At 44.8% G+C, this 21,918-nt stretch overlaps 1 protein-coding gene across 4 annotated transcripts in view; it reads right to left on the reverse strand.

Moving 5' to 3' along the window:
• NEDD4L (neural precursor cell expressed, developmentally down-regulated 4-like, E3 ubiquitin protein ligase) overlaps nt 1-21,918 on the reverse strand; it is a 160,729-nt gene that overhangs the window by 22,670 nt on the left and 116,141 nt on the right. For 3 of the 4 annotated variants that reach the window (XM_021716122.1, XM_021716120.1, XM_008065199.2), the window contains 6 exons: nt 21,050-21,108; nt 13,396-13,461; nt 11,559-11,788; nt 9,834-9,955; nt 7,313-7,383; nt 4,646-4,741 (listed from right to left, as the gene is read on the reverse strand). In XM_021716122.1, the coding sequence (XP_021571797.1) occupies nt 4,646-4,741; nt 7,313-7,383; nt 9,834-9,955; nt 11,559-11,788; nt 13,396-13,461; nt 21,050-21,108 (644 nt within the window). Of the gene's footprint in view, nt 1-4,645; nt 4,742-7,312; nt 7,384-9,833; nt 9,956-11,558; nt 11,789-13,395; nt 13,462-17,092; nt 17,096-21,049; nt 21,109-21,918 lie in introns of all 4 variants that reach the window. The other variant, XM_021716121.1, reaches the window with a different exon arrangement.

A 21,918-nucleotide genomic window follows, 5' to 3' on the forward strand; every position in this document is an offset into this window, starting at 1 on the left:
GTCATTCAAACACTGAAATTTTTTCAGTGGGAACATTCATATCAGGCCCCAGAAAGCTGCTGCTCCAGACTTTCACCTATCAGAAAGAAGCAAATTGCAAAATAAAGCCAACAGCTGCAGTTTCATTACATGAAACAGCAGCTACCAAATTCCATGGTCTGATATTTCTAACCGTGAAATGGAAGAAGAAAAAAAAAAAAGCTCAAAATGCAGTCGAAGGCTGACTGCCCGTCCGTGCTCAGCCCCAGCCTGGAAACAACTTGGTCTTTTGGCATCATCAGAGAGGCCTGGGACTCCTTGTGGCTCAGAATCAACTGAACCACGCCCTGGACCTTGCAGAGAACTGAACGAGAGACTTGAACGAGCATCTGGCTCATACCTGTGTCTCCAGGACAACTGTGTTCTGAGCACACCTGCCACGCACCAGGCACGTGCTAGTGGCAACAAGGGAGAGCAAAAAGCAAAAGGCAGGTACGCTGCTGTCATCACCGGGACAAAGCCTGGAGGGAGCGTCCAAGGCTAAACACACACTCAGACAAATGAGTGCAAAGTCATCTGTGGTACCTGCCACAAGGATGGCATGGAAGGTTCTCTGAAGTAGATGGTCTATGTTGACGGCCGACTTCTTTGAGGAAGGGACGTCTGAGCTTAAGAGTGGGAATGTGCTCCCCATAGAAGGAACAGCATAAGCAAAGTTCCTGAGGCAGGAAGGAGCCGATTGTGCTCAAGAAGCCCAGTGGGACCAAGCCGAGAAAGCACGAGGGGTGAGTGTGACACGAAGCGAGTCTGAGGAGGAATCGGGGGGGCCAGGCCGTGCAGGACCTCGCAGGACAAATTAAGCATCTGAGTCTTTATCTCAAGGACAGTGGAACGCCCCTGAGGGTTTCTGGCAGAGAAATGACACGGTCGTTTTACATTCTGAAAAGGCACTCTGCCACTATAGGAAGGTACAGTGGCTGTAAAGAGACCGGTCAGCAGCAGTCTACGAGAGAAGACAGTAGCATGGACTTGGGCGCTGGCGGTAGAATGACATGGAGGATGGACGGAGGTGAGAAATGCTTGGAAGGGACATGACCAGAGCTTGGTGACGACAGACTGGAAGTGAGAGGTGAGATCAATACCCGGCAGCTTAACTCGCTCTGAATTCCTCCCCAGAGTGCAAAACAAAAGCACGGGTCCCCTGTGGATCAGGTTACCTCTCGCAAACCAAATGGGCACCTTGTCATGGGCTCACTCATTTCTTGGGCCTGCTCTGACGACTGTATTACTCTATCCAAAAGTCAGGAGATGCCACAACATGAAGTGAGGTTAGATGAGTGTGTTTAAGGAGAAACTGGCATGACCTACAAGGATCAGAATCTTTATCAGAGGATCCAAACATCCTGCGTTTGGTTTCCCTGTATTAGGAGGAAATGGTTACATTTAGTTGTAAATAAAAGAGGCTTCCCAGGTCACTTCTAGCTATGGCACTGCTAACACTTCTCTGCACTGTGTTCGTTTTAGTTGGTCATGTGGTTTTCTGCAAGTGGATACACAAAGAGACTTTTTAACGCATTTGACACACAACTGATTTTAAATCTTCCTTGGTTCTTTACTTCTATGCCTTCTTTCATAGATTAAAAATGAAAGGCAGACAATTTCAGGACGGCTATCAGTGTCTCATCCTTTGAAAACTGGCAGTTGAAAACCCTTCAACAGGTCCAGTCTGAAAGAAAATAAGAAAAAACAGCCTCTGAGACTCAACTGCTTTTGCTTCCTCATACTTAAGACTTTACCTAGCAATGCTATTGACATAACTATTAACGTGAAAGCCCCAGGTGAACACTGTTCATTCAGTTGCCCAACTGCAGGCTGAGCACTGGAGATACCAAGACCTTAAGCCACTAGAAGACGGTATGAGAAGAAGCGAGGGAGGAGAGAATGAGAAGGTAGCAGGACCGGCAGGGCACCGAACCACCAGCGGCTGGTACTGAGGCGTCCTTGGGGACCGTTCCAAGCAGGCAGGGTCGAGGAAGGAGGTGTCAGAGGACTAGGCTCGAGGCGGGCAGTGCTGGAGTACCAAGGGCATAGGCCATGCTAACGAGTTCTCGTGGACAGTGAAGCTTACAGGACGGCCAGGGAGAAAAAGGACACACTCAGGAGTGCGTTTCAGAAATATTCCACATGGGGGCACAGACTTGAGATGCATCAGGGCCCACCGGGAAGAGGAGCAAAATAGGGCATGGAGACTGACAGGAGCTGTGATAACAGGCAAGAAGCCAGCAGGGCATGAACTAGGGGAGTGAGCGGACACGGCCCTGGGGAGAATGAACCAGCAGGACACGGTGATCTGTTGGCAGGGGGAGACGACGTGACAAGAGGGGAAAGAGGGTTAGGCGGGAGGGGCCGGGGGTGAGGAGACCAGAGCAGAAGTGGGGCTGGGGAGGACTTTAGCACTGGGCCCCACGGGCCTTCCAGAGGTTGTTCAGGAGGGGAGTCAGCCCCAGGAAGTATGAGACTAGAAGGCAGGTGGGGGTTCAAGAGAAGGAGCTGGGAGATGAGGGGAGATGGATGCAGTGGGAGTCACAGCAGGACGAGGACATCTAGCTAGCGGGGTGACACGGAAGAGTGGAGGGCAGAGGGTGGCTGGCAGAGGACCACCTGGGTCTGCGGGGCCAGCACAGGAGCAAGCCGTGCCAGGAGCCTGGAGACCAAGCGTGAGAGCTGTGGAGTGAAGGCACTGTGACCGTCAGGCCTCTCTGTGGGGAGGGAGCAGTTAGTGTTTTTTTTTTTTTGAGTTGGAGTCTCACTCTGTTGCCCAGACTGGAGCGCAGTGACCGCTCCCGGCCACCGCAGCCTCGACCTGCCGGGCTCCGGCGATCCTTCTGCCTCCGCCTTCCGAGTAGCCGGAACTACAGGCGCGCGCTACCACGCCCGGCTCATTTTTTGATTTATTGTAGAGATGAGGTCTCGCTGCCCAGGCGGGTCTCGAACCCGCGGGCTCAGGCCATCCACTCACCTCAGCCTCCCGAAGCACAGGATGACAGGCTGAGCCACTGAGCCCGGCTTAGCATTTAGTGTTGAAAGCAGCGAGGAAGGACACAGACAAGGGCTGGAAGATACTTGGTGCTTGGAGTCCTGGGGAAGCCCCCGGTGAGGGGTGGAGCAGAAAAGATCCCTCCCCGCCTCATCACAAGGACCCCAAGAAGAAAAGCAGCATTATCTGGGAGGATCCTTAGGCATGAAGCACAATACAGAGCAAAAACGAGGGGTGGAGGAGGGGCAGTGGGGGGAAAGAAGGAGATTGTTCACGTGCTCATTGATCATTTACAGTAAGTCACAAGGTCCTCTGTCTCCCATACTTGAAGTTCTTCTATGAGCCCTCAGCCAACTGGGAAGGACAATTTGGATTTCCTGAGGCCTACCCACCCAGGACTCACATGACTGGCTGGAAGTTTCCTGGCTCAAACACACACACGACACAGAGTGATTTTGATACTTTTGTGTGATTGTTTCCTTGTTCAACAATTCTTGCCCCCAGCTGTCATCATTCCCTTTGTATCTAGTTGCATCAGCTTCTTTTCTCTGAGATTCTGCAAGATTTCTCTAACTCAAGAGGGCAGGGACCTGATTTGTAATTTCTTTTTTTTTTTTTGAGTTGGAGTCTCACTCGGTTGCCCAGACTGGAGTGCAGTGGCCACTCCCGGCCACCGCAGCCTTGCCCGCTGGGCTCCGGCGATCCTTCCACCTCAGCCTCCCGTGGCCGGAATGACAGGCACGCGCTACCACGCCCGGCTGATTTTTTGATTTATTGTGTAATTTCATCTGTAAGACTGAGCGCAGTACACGCGAAGCGAGAGCGTAAATGCATTTGTTGAGAGTGGGATACAATAATCTCCGAAGCAAAAAAGAGAACAGTGCTATTTCATTTTCCAGCTGGCAACCTTACAACAGGTTCTGTAATCTAGCTCATTTCAAGGACATGTAGATTTGGTCTGAGATGGGCAATATCTCTGGGCTCTTGTGAAAGGACAGGTCCTGGGGCCAGATCATAACTTTTGAATCCCTCCCAAGAGGCACCACGGTATTCCTGAAATGGAGCAAACTTTCCAGATCTAAGACAAAGGCATCCTTTACAGAACCTCAGGATGACCATGAAAATTCCAAGCAGCAACTCTATCTTGGAAATTCACTTTTGGGATTAGTCCAGCCTGAACCACAGTGTGAGGTCAAAGCGATACCGAATGGTAGAAAAACTTGGGCCTGCCGTGCCAAGCCCGGAAGACAAATGTCACCATGACAACAGAACCACAGAGCAGAAAAGAACCAGGGCCCCTTAAAGATCACCCACTCCTGGTCCTATGTTTACATCGCTCAGAAATCACACTATCTTCTGAAGTACGTAAGTCCTAAAACCAAGGCACAAATGAAACATTCGCATTCAGATTTGCTTTAAGTGAAGGAGTGGCACATTTCTCTTGGAATTTCTACATCTTCCCTGGAAGAGAGTCTGGTGCCCTGGCATGAAAATGAGTGAAAGGAGATGATAATTAACATCGAAAGTCCCTGGTGGTGGTTGTTAATTGTCTCACCACGCTGGGTTACAGCCTGTGAAGCAGAAAATGCCCCTTGCAAGCCAAAGCAAATAGGGTTTACCCGCACGTACCTGTCCAAAGTTTTCTTCATCTATACAGAACATGAGGTCCAGTTCGGTAGGATCGTTTTCTAGGATCCATTTCAAAGAGTTGTAATATTCACTATCCTATAGAGATGACACAGAAACTAAAATTAAGCATTTTTTCCTCCGGAAGACAACATATTTGTTTGATGTCTTTAAATAATTAATTCTTCCTAAGGCAATTTCATGCAGAACGCTCAGGAAGTACATTACTTACTATCGTGAGGTCTCCTGCTCCACCCCGAACCAAATCTCTTTTTTTAAGATATAAACAAACAGGCCAGCTCCGTGGCTCAGCCTGTAATCCCAGCACTTTGGGAGGCCGAGGTGAGTGGATTGCCTAAGCCCACGGGTTCAGGACCCGCCCAGGGAACTTGGCGAGACCTCATCTCTATAATAAATCAAAAATTAGCCAGGCGTGGTAGCACGCGTCTGTAGTTCCAGCTACTTGGAAGGCGGAGGTGGAAGGATCGCTGGAGCCCAGCAGGTCGAGGCTGTGGTGGCCGGTAGCGTGCCACCGCACTCCAGTCTGGGCGATGGAGTAAGGCTCCAACTCAAAAAAAAAAAAAAAAAAAGATATAAACAAACAAAAAAATATTTGGGGCCCGATGTGGCAGCTCATGCCTGTGATTCTTTGGGAGGCTGAGGTGTGAGAATCGCTTGAGCCATGAGTTTGAGACCAGCTTGGGCAACACGGCAAGACTGCATCTCTACAAGAAATCAAATAATTAGTCAGGCGTGGTGGTGCATGCCCATAGTCCCATCTATTTGGGAGGCTGAGATAGAAGGACTGCCTGAGCCCAGGAGGTTGAGGCTACGGTGAGCGGTGATTGTGCCGCTGCATTCCAACCTGGACAAAGTGAGACCCGACTCAAAAAAAAAAAAAAATGTTTTGGCTGTTAACAGGTTTGTAGTTGAATCTTGTCCTCGGTGAAACACAGTGGAAGGGACTTCTCCAAGGTGGTGGTGGGAGCCGCCACGTGCTATGTTGTCTACACGGTTTAACACATAGACATCAACATGCTTCCCATCTCTCTCTCTTTTTTTTTAAGTTGGAGTCTCACTCTGTCGCCCAGACTGGAGGCAGTGGACACTCCCGGCCACCGTAGCCTCGACTTGCTGGGCTCCGGCAATCCTTCCGCCTCAGCCTTCCAAGTAGCTGGAACTAGAGGCGCGCGCTACGACGCCCAGCTAATTCTTTTGATTTATTGTAGAGATGAGGTCTCGTCAAGTTGCCCAGGTGGGTCTCGAACCCGCGGGCTCGGGCAATCCACTCACCTCAGCCTCCCAAAGGCACGGGATGACAGGCTGAGCCACTGAACCCGGCACTTCCCATCTCTTAAGAGTGAAAATAGCAAAGGGAAAATAGGAAGGACAGAGAAACATTTCAACTAACTAAATATCACTGGTTTTAGGTGATGCCCTTTCCTGTGCTTTTATTGCTCTGTGCAGCTTAATTTAAGCACAAAAGGCGGTCACTCTGATTTTAGAATCCTGAGCAGGAGATCCAGGGCCGTCAGTTCCCCTCTCCCTGGCCAGCCCCAGAGAATCTCCCAGCGGGGACAGGACAGCCTCTGAAAAGGGGGAGATTCATAATATGCACGTGGTATTTAAAACACTGACTGTACATCTGCGATATCAAATCAGACTTTCAGCACGGAAATGCCTGTGCTTATAGCTTCCTCATCCCATAGCGATGAAAGTCATGAAACACAAATACAAGGCGAAAGCCGCGACTGGGTGTCCGCAGGTGTATCCCTGCCCACCCATGAATGACAAGCCAGCAGCGGGTTCCAGAGCCCTGTTGGCTCCCCTCCCCAGCCCATACAACAAGAAGAAGCTGAATGCCAGGTCCGTGCCGGTCAGTGTGGGGACACAGGGCTCATCTACACAGCCACGTGCAAGGCACAGCCACACCACAGCCAGGCCAAGGGTACACAGGGGCTTCCTAGCCCGGTGGCACAGCACTCAAGCACAGCTGCCAATACCCCAGATGGACAAAGAGGTTGATGCTCTGGGGGGAGATGGGAACAGGTAAGTTAAAAGAAAAACAGAAGCAAAAGCATGTCGGTTTTTGTTTTTATAGAAAATCCTTTCAACTCTATAATGGCCTGTCCGGACGACATTAGGAAGTTAAATGCAACACAAAAACTCAAATCGCTCTCTGGAGAACTTCTCAGAAGTTTCCCTTTCTCACGCTCCTCCTGTATAGCGTGTCTAGGATGACGGTGTGATAATCTTCCTGTTGTTTCAGCCTTTGCCTCTGCCATTTTTAGGAGGTCAGAACCCAGAGGGGTAGAGCAGGCACATCTCTCAACGTTCAGTACTAGCAGGTTTGGGTGGGAAACAGGCTACAGTGAGGTCTCCAGCTGGCCCTTGGATTTGATTTGTTCATAGCAGTACTGTGCCGGGTCAGCAGAGGCAACGGAAATGTGGATGCCTTCACCCTAAGTACCACGCTAGGAAACAGGAACAAGGATTTGCTGATGAGGAAAACTAGGGCGATCAGTTAACTCCTCAAACAAATGTTCCCTGCTGTTCGCGTTGAATGACAATACCCATCAAATCACTGTGATGATTTGACATGGTCTCCTGCACCTTCCCAGAAGGTCCGAGTGACCTACGGTGGCCTATCTGTGACCTGGAATTACTCACCACAGATTCCATATCATTCAGTGTTATCTGCTTTCCCAGCATCATTTTGTAAAATGGTCTAATGAAGAAACCTGAAAGACAAAGAATGGCTTAGTTTGAAGTCTTCGAGACTGCTGTGCCTCAGAACGTGAAATCAAAGGTCAACTTGCTTTCAACTCGAATAGAAAACTGGGTCGGAATAACTGAGGACCTTCCATAGTAATCTATGGAGGCAAGGCCAGGTCAGGGGGACAGGGGCAGGAAGGAGAGTCGCTGTACTAAGAGAGATGGCACAGCCGAGGAGAGCCAAGAAGGCTCCTGGGAGGTGACAGATGAGCTTCAAGGTCAAGTAGTCTGCAGTGCAAATCAGGCATCTGGGCTGGGGCAGAAAAGGGTACTCTGAGCAGAGGAAGAAGACTGGGGACTTGCCAGTGATTTGCCAGGGTGGAAGCAGAGGGTGTCCTAGGGAGGACAGGACAGAGAAGGGGCCAGCAGCCTGCGTGGGGTGCCGGAGGGTATGGATACTCCCAGAGGATAAAAGGAGGTCACTGCAGAGCCAGGTGAGAATTCCACGTGCGTGTCGGTATCACTGATTGGACAGCAGTGGGGAGTTAACACAGGAAGGGGATGTGCTGGAAATGCGAGGACCACGGAGAAGGCTCATGCCATCTCCTGGGAAGGGATGGCAGAGGCCTCAGAGGGCAAGAGCGGTGACAAAGACCCTCCCCCCATGCAAGTGTCCTGCAGGACCCTGTACATCACCTGGTCAAGGCAAGTTGGCATCACACTCCTCACAGGGGGCCCTGGTCCCACCAGCCCCAGCACCTCAGGGTCATGCCCCTGCTCCTTCGCCCTCACCCACCAAGCTCCCACCCTCTGCGGTCAGGCCAACTCTCCCTGTCTCGGTGTGGCCCTAAGCTGCAATCTCGGACCGACTCCAGTGTCTGGGGAGGAAAGACCATGGAGTCAACCATGGGCAGAGTGTGCCTCGCCAACAGAGGTCTTCCCATCTGTGAGAAGCCGAGGAGCTTGCTGACGGGCACATCAGCGTGTGTTCTGGCTTCAGCTTTGCAATTCCTGGGGCACCCTGGTGGGGACCACTTCAGCCACTCCAAGGCTCCCAGATTTGTTTTTGCTTCTATCCATTCCCCTCTGTGGAACCCTGGCTCTTACTGGTCCTCGCTCTTTTGAAATGATCTCAGCCTCTGAACGCCCAAATGCCAACAACCCCAAGGTGTCACTTATCCTGGAGAAGGTTCCCCGAGCCTCCAGTCAAATCACTTTCCCCTCCGAGTACTCCATGTGTTCCCTTCTGCTCGGACACTATCACTGTGAATCTTCTGTTTTTGTTTTTACCTCTTTTCCCCACTAAAATAGCAGTTTACCAAGGTCAGGATCACATCTTATACTTCTCTGTAACCTCCATAGCCACTAACAGTTTCTTCTCACTTGGCAGAAGGAGAATGAACTGACCTTCTGAGAAGGCTGGAGTGAACTGGAACAGGCTGAAATAATCTGCTGGCCTGATTCCAAAGTGACAGATTAAAATCTATTCATACAGCATACAGACCCAGAAAGGGTGAATATAGCTTCCTTCTAGTCAGAAAAAAGTGTTTACTGCTCTCTGCCAAAAGTAAAGAACTGAGGTCACAGCATCAAAATCAGCTAGTAATTAGCAGTAAAAATATACTAATGAGAGAAGTACTGTTCAATTATTTATTAGAACAGTTAAGGCTCCAAAATATAATTCACACAATTCCCCTGGAAGTATCTTTGTTGACAGAAACTGTGATGTCAATCTCAAATCTTATTCTCTGTCTTCCACAGTCAACCACTCCACCATCAAGCTCTTAAAAAACAAAATATATATATATCAGATTCTTTTTCCTCACTGGTGATTTCTGTAGTGCTTTCGTAAGGATGCCAGTTTTGAAATGACCAAATCCACTAGATGTTTCCATTATAAGCCTACAGATATTGCCAGGTAGGGGGTCTGACTTGTAACTTCCGGGATATCTTGAATTCTTCTGTGATTTGTTCTAAATACAACGAAATTGTTTTGTATCACTTGCCTCAGGGTTAAGGTCTTAGCTGAGTTGTAACGTTGTTTTGAGATTATTTAGACCCCTCACATTAAAACGTAATAATTTGGGGACAAATGGAACAATGACAGGATATTGGATGGATCAGATCATTTTAATTACTTTTTCAATGAGATTTTCCATCTGTCACCAAATCTAGCTTTCATTAAAGAAAAGTTATTCTGGTAAACATACAAAATGTATAAGTACATAATGTTCTGCACTTTATACTTGTTTAAAAAAATGCTTTCTAGCTGTGAAGACAGTATGTCTTCAGTCCCAAATTAAGATGATACTAGGAAAAAGCACATTCATTATGGGCAAAACATAAAAACACTTGATCGAATTAAGAGAGCCAGTGAAGCTTCTGCTTAAAAATCCATGATGTGAAAGCTAAAACAGCTAAAAGGAAACCCCAAGCAGCACTGACCCATTTTTATCACTTGAAGACTTTTACTTACCATCTAAGAGTTTCCCATGAAATACTGCCAGACCAGCTACTCTTCCAATAAAAGTGAAATAGGACAAATGGTCTTCATTACAGAGGCCTGAGTTGGGATTGATCTGAAGGGTATAGTTGTCCCTTTTGGGGAGGAAGAGAAAGAAGAAAAGCTCACTCACACTTTCAAATAAGAAATGCAAGAATGTGCATTTTTCTTTGCTACCTGTCCCTGAACTTTCAGTGTCCTTGTAAAGCCTTCTGGACCTAGTGGTAACAGGTTACGCTAGAGGTCATTACTTCCCATATGCTAAGCCCTCTGCTGCCACCAACCACGGAGGCTTACTGGGGCGGATGCACATATGCTATAAAGGAAGTGAAACCACAAAGAGCTACTGACTACTTTTGTGCTACCAAAGTGTCTGTTTATAGGGTTCAGCCAAGTATCCGGGGAAGACGAGAAACCCACACCATAAAGGAGTTGTGCAGAGATTCCCAACCATGATGAGCACTTCAGGTCCTGTGATGAAGGAAGGTTAATTCCTTCCAGGGCCTTTTGCTTTGGGCCTGAGATGTCCCCCATGGACTCCATCCTTGGTCTGTCTGACCACTCCTCTGCCCTGAGAAGGCCTCAAGGGCACTGGGAACAGGATATGGCTAGCTCAGCAATGCAAACCTCCAGATGTTTCGATGTGTCCAATGGTCCTTCTTTGTTCTCACAATCATGAGGCGCAGTGGTTTTCAAACTAGGCTCCAGAGACAGATTCCTTCAGAGGGTATCTCTGGAAATCTGAGGGCCAAGTGAGGATCTTGCCTCCCTACCACGCCCGCCACTTTGACAGTTTTATCAATTTTACATGGTGGGCTTTCTTGTGGGACTCAGTCACAAAAACCAACAAAAAACCTGTTCTTGTCCAGGGCAACCAAGAAGAATGTCCTGAGACTGCCTTCCATATGAGACTCCCACAGCAGGAGACGTGAGAGGACCACATTCCCTTAGAGCCCAGGACTGGAGTTATAACAAACACATTTCAGCAAGGTACTAATCTACTGGGGAGCTCATGTCCAGCCTAAGCCTTGGAGGATCCACTGCCCAGAGGAGGAATGGCTGGCCTTGTTAGTAGTCAGTTTGTTTGCTGAGAATGCATTAGTCTGCCTGAGTTCACACACCTGGAAGTGATACATCCCAACGCAAAGGAGAACCCAGCCCCTCCCTTACAGAGACAGGGCATGGACCCTCGTGTCCTCAAGCATGGGTCCTCACGGTCTTCATAATGTGCCTTTATGTAGTGTGACTTCAAACTATTCTTGTGCACAAAACAGGTTTTTTATTTTGAATTCTAACACATAAATTCTCTCTCGAATTAATGTCACATTACAGATGAAAATTGCCTACTGTTTCTTATCATCATTACCCACATTTTCAATTTCAATTCTACATAATCATACAGTAACCATATACCTGACTTCCTAACAGAAAAATTACAAAAGTAGAAAAGACAGCAGACTTCAAATACATGAGCAGACAAGAGGAAAATCAGTCTCAGGTGTTCACAGAGTAATGGCTTCGCGGTGCAGAGTTAGGTCCTGCTCTAGACTTGTGAGGGGCGGAGGGACAAGAAGAGAATAAACTTGGCAGTGCTGATCCATCTCAGACAAGTGAGCTGCTTATTCTTTAAGTTTAAATTCGTTAAGCATAAGACCATTTTGGTGGGGGACACACTCGGAGTGTGTTTTGTATACTTACGTTGCCGAGTACTCAAAGAGGCCATAGTAGGGGTTGAACATCTCTTTGGACAGTAAGAAGAACCATTCTCTGGCCACACCCCCATAGTCAAGACCTTTCTCTGATTCAAATTCAATCCACAGTCTAGCTTTTAGGACATCTGGTCTTTTCACAGACATGATTCTCCGGTAGGACTCTTCAAATATGTTATTTCTGTGAAGTTTCATTTCAAACCTATTTGGAATATCAGCCTACATAAAAACAAACAACAAAAAACGAGCATAATCACACAGTAACTATACACCTGCCTTCCAGACAGAAAAATTACAGAAAAAGTAGAAAAGACAGTAGTCTTCGAATAAGTAAGCAATGAAGAATGGTTCCATCTGACTTTCTGTCCCTCATAGGTTTTCCCTTGCACGGACAGAGAGCCTCGCTGTGTCAAGATGGGATACATAGGGCAGACGTGCGTGGCGCTCAGCATCTCAGCTGAGTAGGAGAACACTGTCCCCTCACCCTTTTCCAGGCAACTTTGGACACTTATCCACCCAATGGCAACTGAAATACGGTCAAGGAAAGAGACTTTAGCTCAGGTAATCAAAGCCCCTAAGTCATCCCTACCTGGCCAGGTTGGGACCATGCTCAACTCTGGCAGGGCCTTCAGGTGGTAGACAGGGTCCATGATGCCTCAAGTGCATTCTGTTGCCATAGGGAGTGGGACCTGATTAGGCCGAGTATGAGGAAAGCATCCCAAAGCATGTTCACTGACATGAAGAAAATAAAACATGGCGGGGGTTGTGAAAACTGCCTCCTGAAAGAGGTGGGCCAGGGTCGGCCTGGCTCTAAGGACAGATCTGCAGAGACAGTTTCCAGGCAGAAGACACTGCAGGGTAACAGCCATAGAGTGAGACTGGGTGATAGCCACAAAGTCATTGCCTATGACCAGGGAATGTGACACTGGAATTTTATGTGTTCGCAGTTGAGCTTTGAGGGCAAAGAGTGATTTCAAAAGTCATTATCCATAAGCTCTTGAATCAGGACTCTGGAAACAGAGAACAGAACCCCTAAGTGAGAGCAGATTGTGTCTTATCCAGGGAAGACGCCCAGGCAGGAGGCATCGACTGAGGGGAGAGGGCAGGAAGAGATGTGACCAAGCTCTGGCCATGTGGGACAACGGTCTGGGTGGGACCAGTACGCTCCTTTCTCTAGTGGTAAACCACAGTGATGGAGCAAACAGGAGAAAACTGCTCAGACTTGTACTGGAGAGGTGGAATCAGAAAGTCCAACAGACACAGTGTGGAAGAATTTGGGGGTGGTGTGTCAGCAGAAAATATAACACTGTAATTTTTAAAACATTGCCTAGAGAAATCTCATATAGACTTGGACCCAATAGTGCCAATGATTATAACTGAATATGACTTTATATTGTAAATATAAATATTATAGTCAAAACCATACTTTTGAATGTACAGGGAAAGACTTGAACATTCTAATTAGGACTTAGGTTTCATTGACTATGATAACCATATGTAACTGCATGGGCTTCCCCAGATTTTGTAATTAGTGTCCTAAGTCATTTTCAATCCCATAAAAATCATTTCTATCTTTTTAGGTATTACATAAGAAATTACCCTTTCGGGTGATTTGATATGCAATACTGAATTCATCTTCACTTACCATTTCTGTTAAAAAGAAAATTCAGACTGAAGGATCCAGGTGGATCAAAGTGCAGTGAAAAAAGGAAGGTAATATTTTTAGTATACATATAAAAGTAACAGACAACTTGTTCTCACTGAAGTAACTTTGGTAACTTATAAATGACTAAAACACAGCATTTTTGGAAGGCATGATTACTCACAGGTTTCTTTAATTTCTTCCTAAAGTAGTCATACTTCTGCTTAAATTCTCTGGAGTAAGGAACAGCCTGGAAGAAAAACGTATAAATATGGATAACGCAAATAATACACTTGAAATTTTATGTATACTGAGCCAACACTCAGATAATTTTATGAATCATAAACCTTAAATACTCACTCTTCATATTACCTGTGGCAAACTTATGCAATGTCTACACAGCACATGGGTAAGTCCTAGAACTGAGGAGGGTTACTCAGCCTGAAATAGAGCTTTCACCCCTGAAAACAACTATCCTGCTACTTAATACATCATTCAGGGGTACACAACCCAAGTTAAATGTACTACCCATGTGACTGTGGTCAGAACACGAGACAGGGTGTGTTTTTATTTTGGGGCTGCAGTTTAGATAAGAGTTATTGGCTATGCTACTTTAACTACAACCCAAAACGACATATGCTGGTCATTTCTAAAAAGTCTAATCATGCTTTAAAAACCTTTGTGGGGAAATACAATAAGCAGAAAGGGAAGTGAATGGACACGTATATCAAGGAATGCAAAAGTAGGTAGGTGGCATTTCCGGAAAAGTCCCAATTTAGCAGTCAGAAGGTTTGCTCCTTAACACTTAGATGTCTTGGGCAAGGGTTTCTCCAAATCTCAAATGAAATTGTGACAGTACCACAGTTGTGGGTTCAGGAATTAACTATTATCATTCAAAAGTTCTGGTATCTCTTCAGGTAAAGTAGTAAGATTTTAATATAACCGGTTAAATCATCTTTATTTGCTGCCTGTCAAGTAGCTTATAATATCATAGAGCCAGAGCCCTGACTTTAGGCTACTGAAAAAGCTTACAATTTTTTTTTTAATGAAGCAAAAAGGATTAGTTTTGCACATACACAGACATAATTGTGATAATCTCATACTCAAAGCAATGCATTGTTTTTTAGTAAATAGTATGAATTTTGGCAGAGAGTACTTTGACAGAGGACAGTATTTTGGCCTAGGTTAATCAAACATTTACTAGGTTAATCCTTAGTAAATGTTTCTAGTCTTCAAACCTTACACCTTTACCACGCTTATTCTTGACCAGAAGGAGAAATGAAGAAAAGCTTCTCTCCTTCATACTGTGCTTAAGACATGATTACACCACTAACTAACCCCAAAACAGAACAAACAGCCACTCGGATAGAAAATGACCATGTCAGTGTTACGCTTTGTAATTCAAGAGCAAGAAATACATCATATTTGTCTGTCTTAAGGACACACTACAGACAATGCATACGCCCATGATCTGCTCTTGGTTTTTGTTTGTTTTAAGTTGGAGTCTCATTCTGTCACTCAGGCTGGAGTGCAGTGGTACACTCACGGCCACCACAGCCTCGACCGGCTGGCCTCAGGAGATCCTTCTGCCTCAGTCTTCCAAGTAGCTGGAACTACAGGCATGTGCCACCATGCCCAGCTAATTTTTTGATTTATTGTAGAGACAAGGTCTCACCAAGTTACCCAGGCTGGTCTTGGATCCCTGGGCTCAGGCAGTCCTCTCGCCTTGGCCAAAGTGCTCCCAAAGTGCTGGGATTACAGGTTGGAGCCGCCGCACCCAGCCCTGCTCTTGGGTTTTAAGCCAGTCTTCATTTGGTTTCCCACCAAACGCTACATTTACCACGTATCCTATTTATCCCAGCCAGTATTTATCTGATGAAATCAAATCTGAATTTAAGCAAGGCATAACTTTTGCTAACCATCAAAAAAAGAAACAGAATACACTATTCTGACATAAACTAATACAGACATCACGCTTTCTGTTCCACCGATACCACATCCCTTCACAAACTAAGATTTCCTCTCTGGCGGACTTATCACTCTTTGGTGTTCATTTGCTGATTCAGTCAACAGATATTTCTTGAGCACCAACTCCGTGCAAGGCATTTTAAGTGCTAGGAAAATAATGGTCTGTAAATCAGAACTCTTTCCCAGTTCCCTCCTGGAATGTATGAGCTGTCAGGAGCAACAGCAGTAAGAAATACTTGAATAAATGGTGGGAAAAAAGTGACGCAGCATTCCTGTGGGGTTATTTTACAGGAGGTGGCCAGGGAAGGGGCTCTGAGGAGGGAATACCTGGGCAGAAACCAGAGTGACAGCAGGGGACAAGCCACAGCAGGAACGGTGGTTGCCAGGTCTCGAGGAGGGAAAGCATCAAGCTGATGCCTTTAGCTGTGATTCACTGTGATGGAGGAGAATTAAACTAAAAATGACTTCCTTTCATTCTCTCACACCAGCGTTAGCTCGCTCAGCCACCCTCTCCACCAGGGAATGTTTTCACAGTGAAGTAGAAGGTTTTGACTAGAACCAAGTCTGTGATTACCAGCAATCAGTTATTATTTTTTGTGTGTTCCTGTATTGGTGAGGGTGTTCCAACCATTACAGATTCCATCTCCCTAAAAATGTTGGGAAAAAAGTTTCAACGTTCATTATTGTCTATGAAAGCTCAATGGTCTGAAATGACAGATTTCCCAAGGAAAAGACTTCAACGTGCTGCCTTGGCCTGGGCGGTTCATTCTCTTGCCTGACTTAGAACCTGGCAGGTACTGAGGGGGTATGGAAGGAAATAAGATGCTGAGACATTTCTGGCATGGAAGCTGGAAAAAAAGAAACCATTATCTTCCTCCTGTATTATGTTTTCTCTCTGTAAGTAGCTCTCATGATTGAGTAAGAAGAGCAAGTTTTCATATTCTCTTCCTAAAAAGACCCCAAACAATGTACCAGGACAGACATATTCCTACAATGCAGTTTCTGAAGAGAATTACATGTATACTGGACAGACAAAATTATTTGTTCTCTCTTGAAAATCTGGCATCTTATTTGCTACCACACAATTTAACTTATAAAACAAACCCATTTGAAAAATCAACATCTGCTGATGGAAGCCCTTTGGCGCTGCATTAAAAATGCATTCTTTCTTTTGTGCAGAATGAAAACCTGCCTTGCTGTGTAAGTTGGTCTAAATGTTTTCACACCATCATTATCCAGGTGATACTGGAGGTCCTTAGATAGAAGGGTTCAGGCCTGACGTGGAGACATTGCTGACGCCAGCACACCTGGGGCTCCGCCTGATTCTCACACTTGAAGGGACTGTCGGCAACACAATTAGTTTTCTGAGCTTCTGACAAACTGGAAATCATAACATCTGCCCTACCTTCCCGAGGGGATTGCTATGAGCTTTAGATCAGCTGATTGTCAAGTTCTTAGAAAAGTGTTACATGGCACGAGAGAGTGTTCATCATAGCAGCATCCACAGATTGCACTGATTCAGTGCTATTGCTGGTGACAGGTGTGATACAGAGAGCACACTGACTTCCAGGAATGCAGCCCAGTGTGATGCCAAGACAAGAGACCCTGCTCCCTAAAAAAGGTAGGAAGGCTGGACCAACTTATAACTAATATTTTTAAAACTTGGGAAACATAAAGAGAAAGAATTCTAAGTACCAGATAAACAGAGAGGGGAAAATTAGATAAATAAGTGGGCGCTGAATCTAGACGAAGATGCTTGGGCTTGGGTTTTAATCCTCCCCTGGGGACACAGAACTTGGCCTTCAGTCTACAGGACCTAAGAGAAAACAGAGTCCCCTGCTTAAAACCTCACATCTAAAAAGGGGACAAGATAAGCCTGCCCTCCAGCCCAGGGAAGTTGCAAGGAAGCTTACCTTCTGTCCAGGACCATAAATGGGAGAAAAACAAAAAGAAACAGACCTGTAATAAATCCATACTCCAAGCCTATACCAAAGCGGGTATGAGGTCCACAGTTATACTAATTAGGGGTGCATGAGCCCAAGCTAAGAAGTTAAACAGCAAATACAGGTCAGGTCTTACGAAGATCTCATGGGAAATTAATAAAGATGAGTGCTCTCCCTTTCTTCCTTGTATGTGCACTCTCTCTGTCTCTCTGGTCTCTCTCTCTCTCTCTCTCTCTCTCTCTCTCTCTCTCTCACACACACACACAGAGTATAAACTAAACTAGGCAATATACTACCATTAAGGAGCATCTACAGACATAACAAGCAGGAGATTTAATGCTCCTAAGACCAAAGACAATAGAACAATCTAAAAGAGGCTATGAAATAAGTATTGATAGAGAAAATACTGATAATAATAATGATGATAGAGATGAAAGAATTTCATAAAAAAGTAAAGAACAGGACAGAATAAAGACAAAGCCAATTTTAAAAGACTAATAGAACTCTGAGCATTTAACATAGTCTCTGAAACAATAAACACAAAGAATTGATAAAGAGTAGATTATTGAAAGCTTCAGAAAGAATGAAGTGGAAGAGCTGAGCAATGACTCACAATATAGCAATGGGAGTAGAGACAGGGAGGCAAGGGAAGGGTGAGAGAGAGTAGGAGGGAGAAAAATGTCACAGAGGCAAGGAAGACAACGAGAAAGTGAACCACATGCCCGACAGGAGTCACAAAAACAGAGAGAACAGGAAAAATGCAACGTGTGAGGCAGTAACAGCTGAGACTTTTCTAGAACAGAGGCAAGACATGATCCCCATACTGAAGAAGCATGAGTCCAAAGCAGGACAGACAAAGAGAAATCCACACATAGGTACATACATGATAGTGAAACTGCAGATCATCTGAGACACAGGCAAAATTCGAAATCACCAGAGAAAAGAGCGATTCATCTATACGGAAATGACAAGTCGACTCACAGCAAACTTCTCATCATTAGTTATAGAGGTCAGGAGACATTTAAGAATCTCTCCAGCTGGGCTCGGTGGCTCAGCCTGTAATCCTGCGCCTTTGGGAGGATGAGGTGAGTGGATTGCCTGAGCCCGCAGGTTCGAGACCCGCCTGGGCAACTTGGCGAGACCTCATCTCTACAATAAATCAAAAAATCAGCCGGGCGTGGTAGCGTATGCATGTAATTCTGGCTACTGGGAAGGCTGAGGTGGAAGGATCGCCGGAGCCCAGCAGGTCCAGGCTGCGGTGGCCGGAAGTGGCCACTGCACTCCAGTCTGGGCGACAGAGTGAGACTCCAACTCAAAAAAAAAAAAAAAAGAATCTCTCCAAAGTAGTGAAGGACAATAACCAAGAATTCTATAATCAGCTGAACTTAACATTTAGTAGAGAGGCCAAATAAGACATTTTGAGTCAAAGATTAAGAGACGTCCCCACCCTCAGATTCTCACTAGAAGTGCGGAGGCTCTCAGACTTGGGGGAAGGCCTGTATAAAAAGGCTGCCGTACAGTCTCCCAGCCCTGTTGGGTCTAGGATAGGACCTGAAGACTTGTACCTCTAACAAGTTCCCAGATGACACAGATACTCTGGTCATTGAGAACCATAAGCCCTACTTTCGTTCCATCAAGAAAAAAACAGAAAAAAAAAGAAATGTAAGAATCAATAGTGGGTAAAGAAATTTGCTTACATATAGGTAAAATTAAGTCTGCACTGACGTTGGGGAAAAAAGATAAAATACTAATGACTACTTGGAAAATTTAAAGACAAGGTAGTTTTAAAATTCCACCCAACAATGACATGGAAAACGGAGGGGGGGGAGGAAGAATGGCAGTAAAGTTCCTGAGGTCCTGATGTTATCCAGGGGGGTGGAGAGTGATTAATTTTAAGCTTAAGTCAAGCATGCTGGTTAAAATGTTTAATGTGAGTGCTAAAATAACAGAAATAGAGAGTACAACCTGCAAGCACACAGTGAAACAGAATAGAGAGTACTAGTAAAGGGCAAGAAAGGAGAAGAAACATCATGAGAGAGAAAAGATATGCCAAGCAAATACTAAGGAAGACAGAAAGCGAAAATAGTTATATACATTTCAGATGAAATTGACAGAGCAGCAATCACTATGGAGATTTTGACACAACTCTCTTGACTAGGTCAAATAGGAAAAAAAGTAATAAAGATATGAATAATTTTGACACCATAGGCTTGACCTAATAGACACATGAAGACAAAAAATGATCAAGCCTCCAAAGAAGTTTCAAATATCCAATAATAAATACTCCATAGACAGCATTATCTGACTATAATGCAATAAAATTAAAAAATCAATAAAAAAATGGATAGGCAAGCCCTTTCATATTCTTAGAAACTAAAGAGCACATTTAAAATAATTTATAAGAAAAATCAAATAAAAATTGCAAAATATTTATAAATATATGACAACAAAGGCCAAATATCTACACAACATTGTAAATTACCTAAATACACATACTCCTTTTGAAAGCAACATCACCAGTAGTAATAATTCAAGAGTAAACAAGGCTCTTTTATTAATAGGAAACAGAAATAGAGATCTTTCAAGGGGGCAAATCTACCTGAATTCATAATGCTAAACAATTTTCAAACATAATTAATAAGGACTAGCAGTGTCTGAGCAAAGGTAGGTGACTGATAAATGATACAAACATTTGAGAAAGCTTCTAAAGTCTCCTGCCACTTGAAAACATTACTGTTTCTTGAATTTACCACATGTTTCTAATGATGTACAAGGGAAAATACTATTCTAACAACCATGACTGTGAATATATGTGTCAAAAGGAAGCCATCATAGTAAGGCGGTGTTTTTTTAAGGTACACCCAGGAAAAAGAAGTTTGGGCCCAGGTATTACTTACTGGGTACTCTACCTACGAAACAGTGCCAAAGTGGAGGAACAAATTCAACAAACAAATCACTAAAGGGTGTCAGTTATCAATACACGTTTGCAATGAGTTAGCTTTTAAGGTTTCAAGTGGAAGGATCTTAATCATTCGAAACAGGATTTGAATTCAATCTGATTATAGCCATAACATTGGTATTTTAAATATACCTATTAGCTTCTTAGCTTAGCGTGTAATATAACAGTCTCTAGTTCTTTTTGCTCTTTTTCAAAAAAAAGGATCTCAAATACGCGATCTTCTGCTGATCTCAGCACATCCCTTGTAGGTCCAAAGTATCTCCTCGTACTCATATCACCACTGACAAAGGTTGCCGGCATGCTCCCCGATCCTGAGTGTGGTCCCGTTCCAGAGACTCATTTGAAGGTTTGCGACACCCAGTGCCTGCAGCTAAGGAGCGGTGGGTTCTCACTCCCTTTTACCAACACCAAGTGCTGCAGTATTTTAAGAGGTCATTATACCCGCAGCAGAACTCATCTTTTTCCATCTGGCATATGTGAGGGGGACTACGAGAAAGGGAACTGGTCGGCAGAGTTAAGATTCTTCCCTCTGCCAGCTCCTGAAGTTAGCTCCAACTTCACCCAAATGTCTACAGATTTTTAAAGCTGCAAAAGGTCTAAGTTTATTAGCATATATTTATTTCTCCTGGCCCTAAAGAAATGATAAAACTCTATAGGTATCAGGCTTAGTTTTGCTTCATATACAAAGGAAATTCTGATGATACTTTTAGTTCACCCTTCTATAAAGGAGAATGAAAAATTTTTAGTTTTGCTATCATTATCAAACCAATTTCTTTTCCTTTTGAACGAAAGCCTTCTGAAAGGGCATGTGACCCTATACCTCACCTGGAAATCTAGTGAGGAAGAGATGTGTAACTATTTAATTACACCAGTCCCCTGGCATCACAGTTGTCAGTAATATACAAGAAACGCATGTGTAGATGAAACCAGAATCTGATACTGAAGAGCCAGAACTTGAGAATACTGACCGGACCAGTAATTGCTGGATTCTGCAGCCTTGGGTCTTCCCACTGAGTAATTTTGCTATCTGAAAATGTTAAAAAAAAAAAAAAGTCAGCATGTTAGTTCAAATCTATTCCGTGTAAGGAATGTTTTAGAAATAAATGTTTCTGACTTCTTCAAAATCTGTTTAGCCCCCTCCCTAACTTGTGAAGAAAACTTAGTAATTCAGGGTTAGAGAGTAGTTTATATTCTATGTGACAAGCCCCCTTCATACTGTTTAGTTAAAAACACTCAATCAAAAATGCACCATTAAAGTAAAACCATCTATTCACACAGTTTGGGGCAAGCAATCTGCTGAAATTTCAATTATAAACTCCCGTTCTTTCAAGGATTTATAACTTGATTTTGACTTTCATTTAATTGAAAAAAGCCTTAGTTTCCTAAAGGGCTAACACACACACACACACACACACACACACACGATTCTTTTCTCATTTCAAATACTTTAGAAATTTACTCATGGTGCTGAAACACTGCTTTCAATTAAGAATTCTACATGAAACAGATGAATAACTCATTACATGTGCCACTCATATGCACACAAAAATCAAAGCAGCTAAGGCGGTCCCAAACATAAGAATCAGACACAGTAGAGGACGGTCTTAGCGAGCCTTTTCCCTCTGGTCCCCCTTTGGCAAGAGGTGGTTTTCTTTCTCCTAAATGAGTCAACGTGAACAAGACTGTTCAATGCTACCTATGCCACTACCTGTAGTGGTGGTAACACCTGCCCTTGATCACTTGAGGGCTTGTTGCTGTGCATAATTAAAAGGACTTTATGGATTCCTGTGTGTACTGGGGAGGGAAGGGGGAATGGACTCATATGGGAAGAACAAAC

This window comes from Carlito syrichta, unplaced genomic scaffold (assembly GCF_000164805.1).
Source record: "Carlito syrichta isolate Samal-C Ts95f unplaced genomic scaffold, Tarsius_syrichta-2.0.1 Scaffold308187, whole genome shotgun sequence".
NCBI classification, from domain to species: domain Eukaryota; kingdom Metazoa; phylum Chordata; class Mammalia; order Primates; family Tarsiidae; genus Carlito; species Carlito syrichta.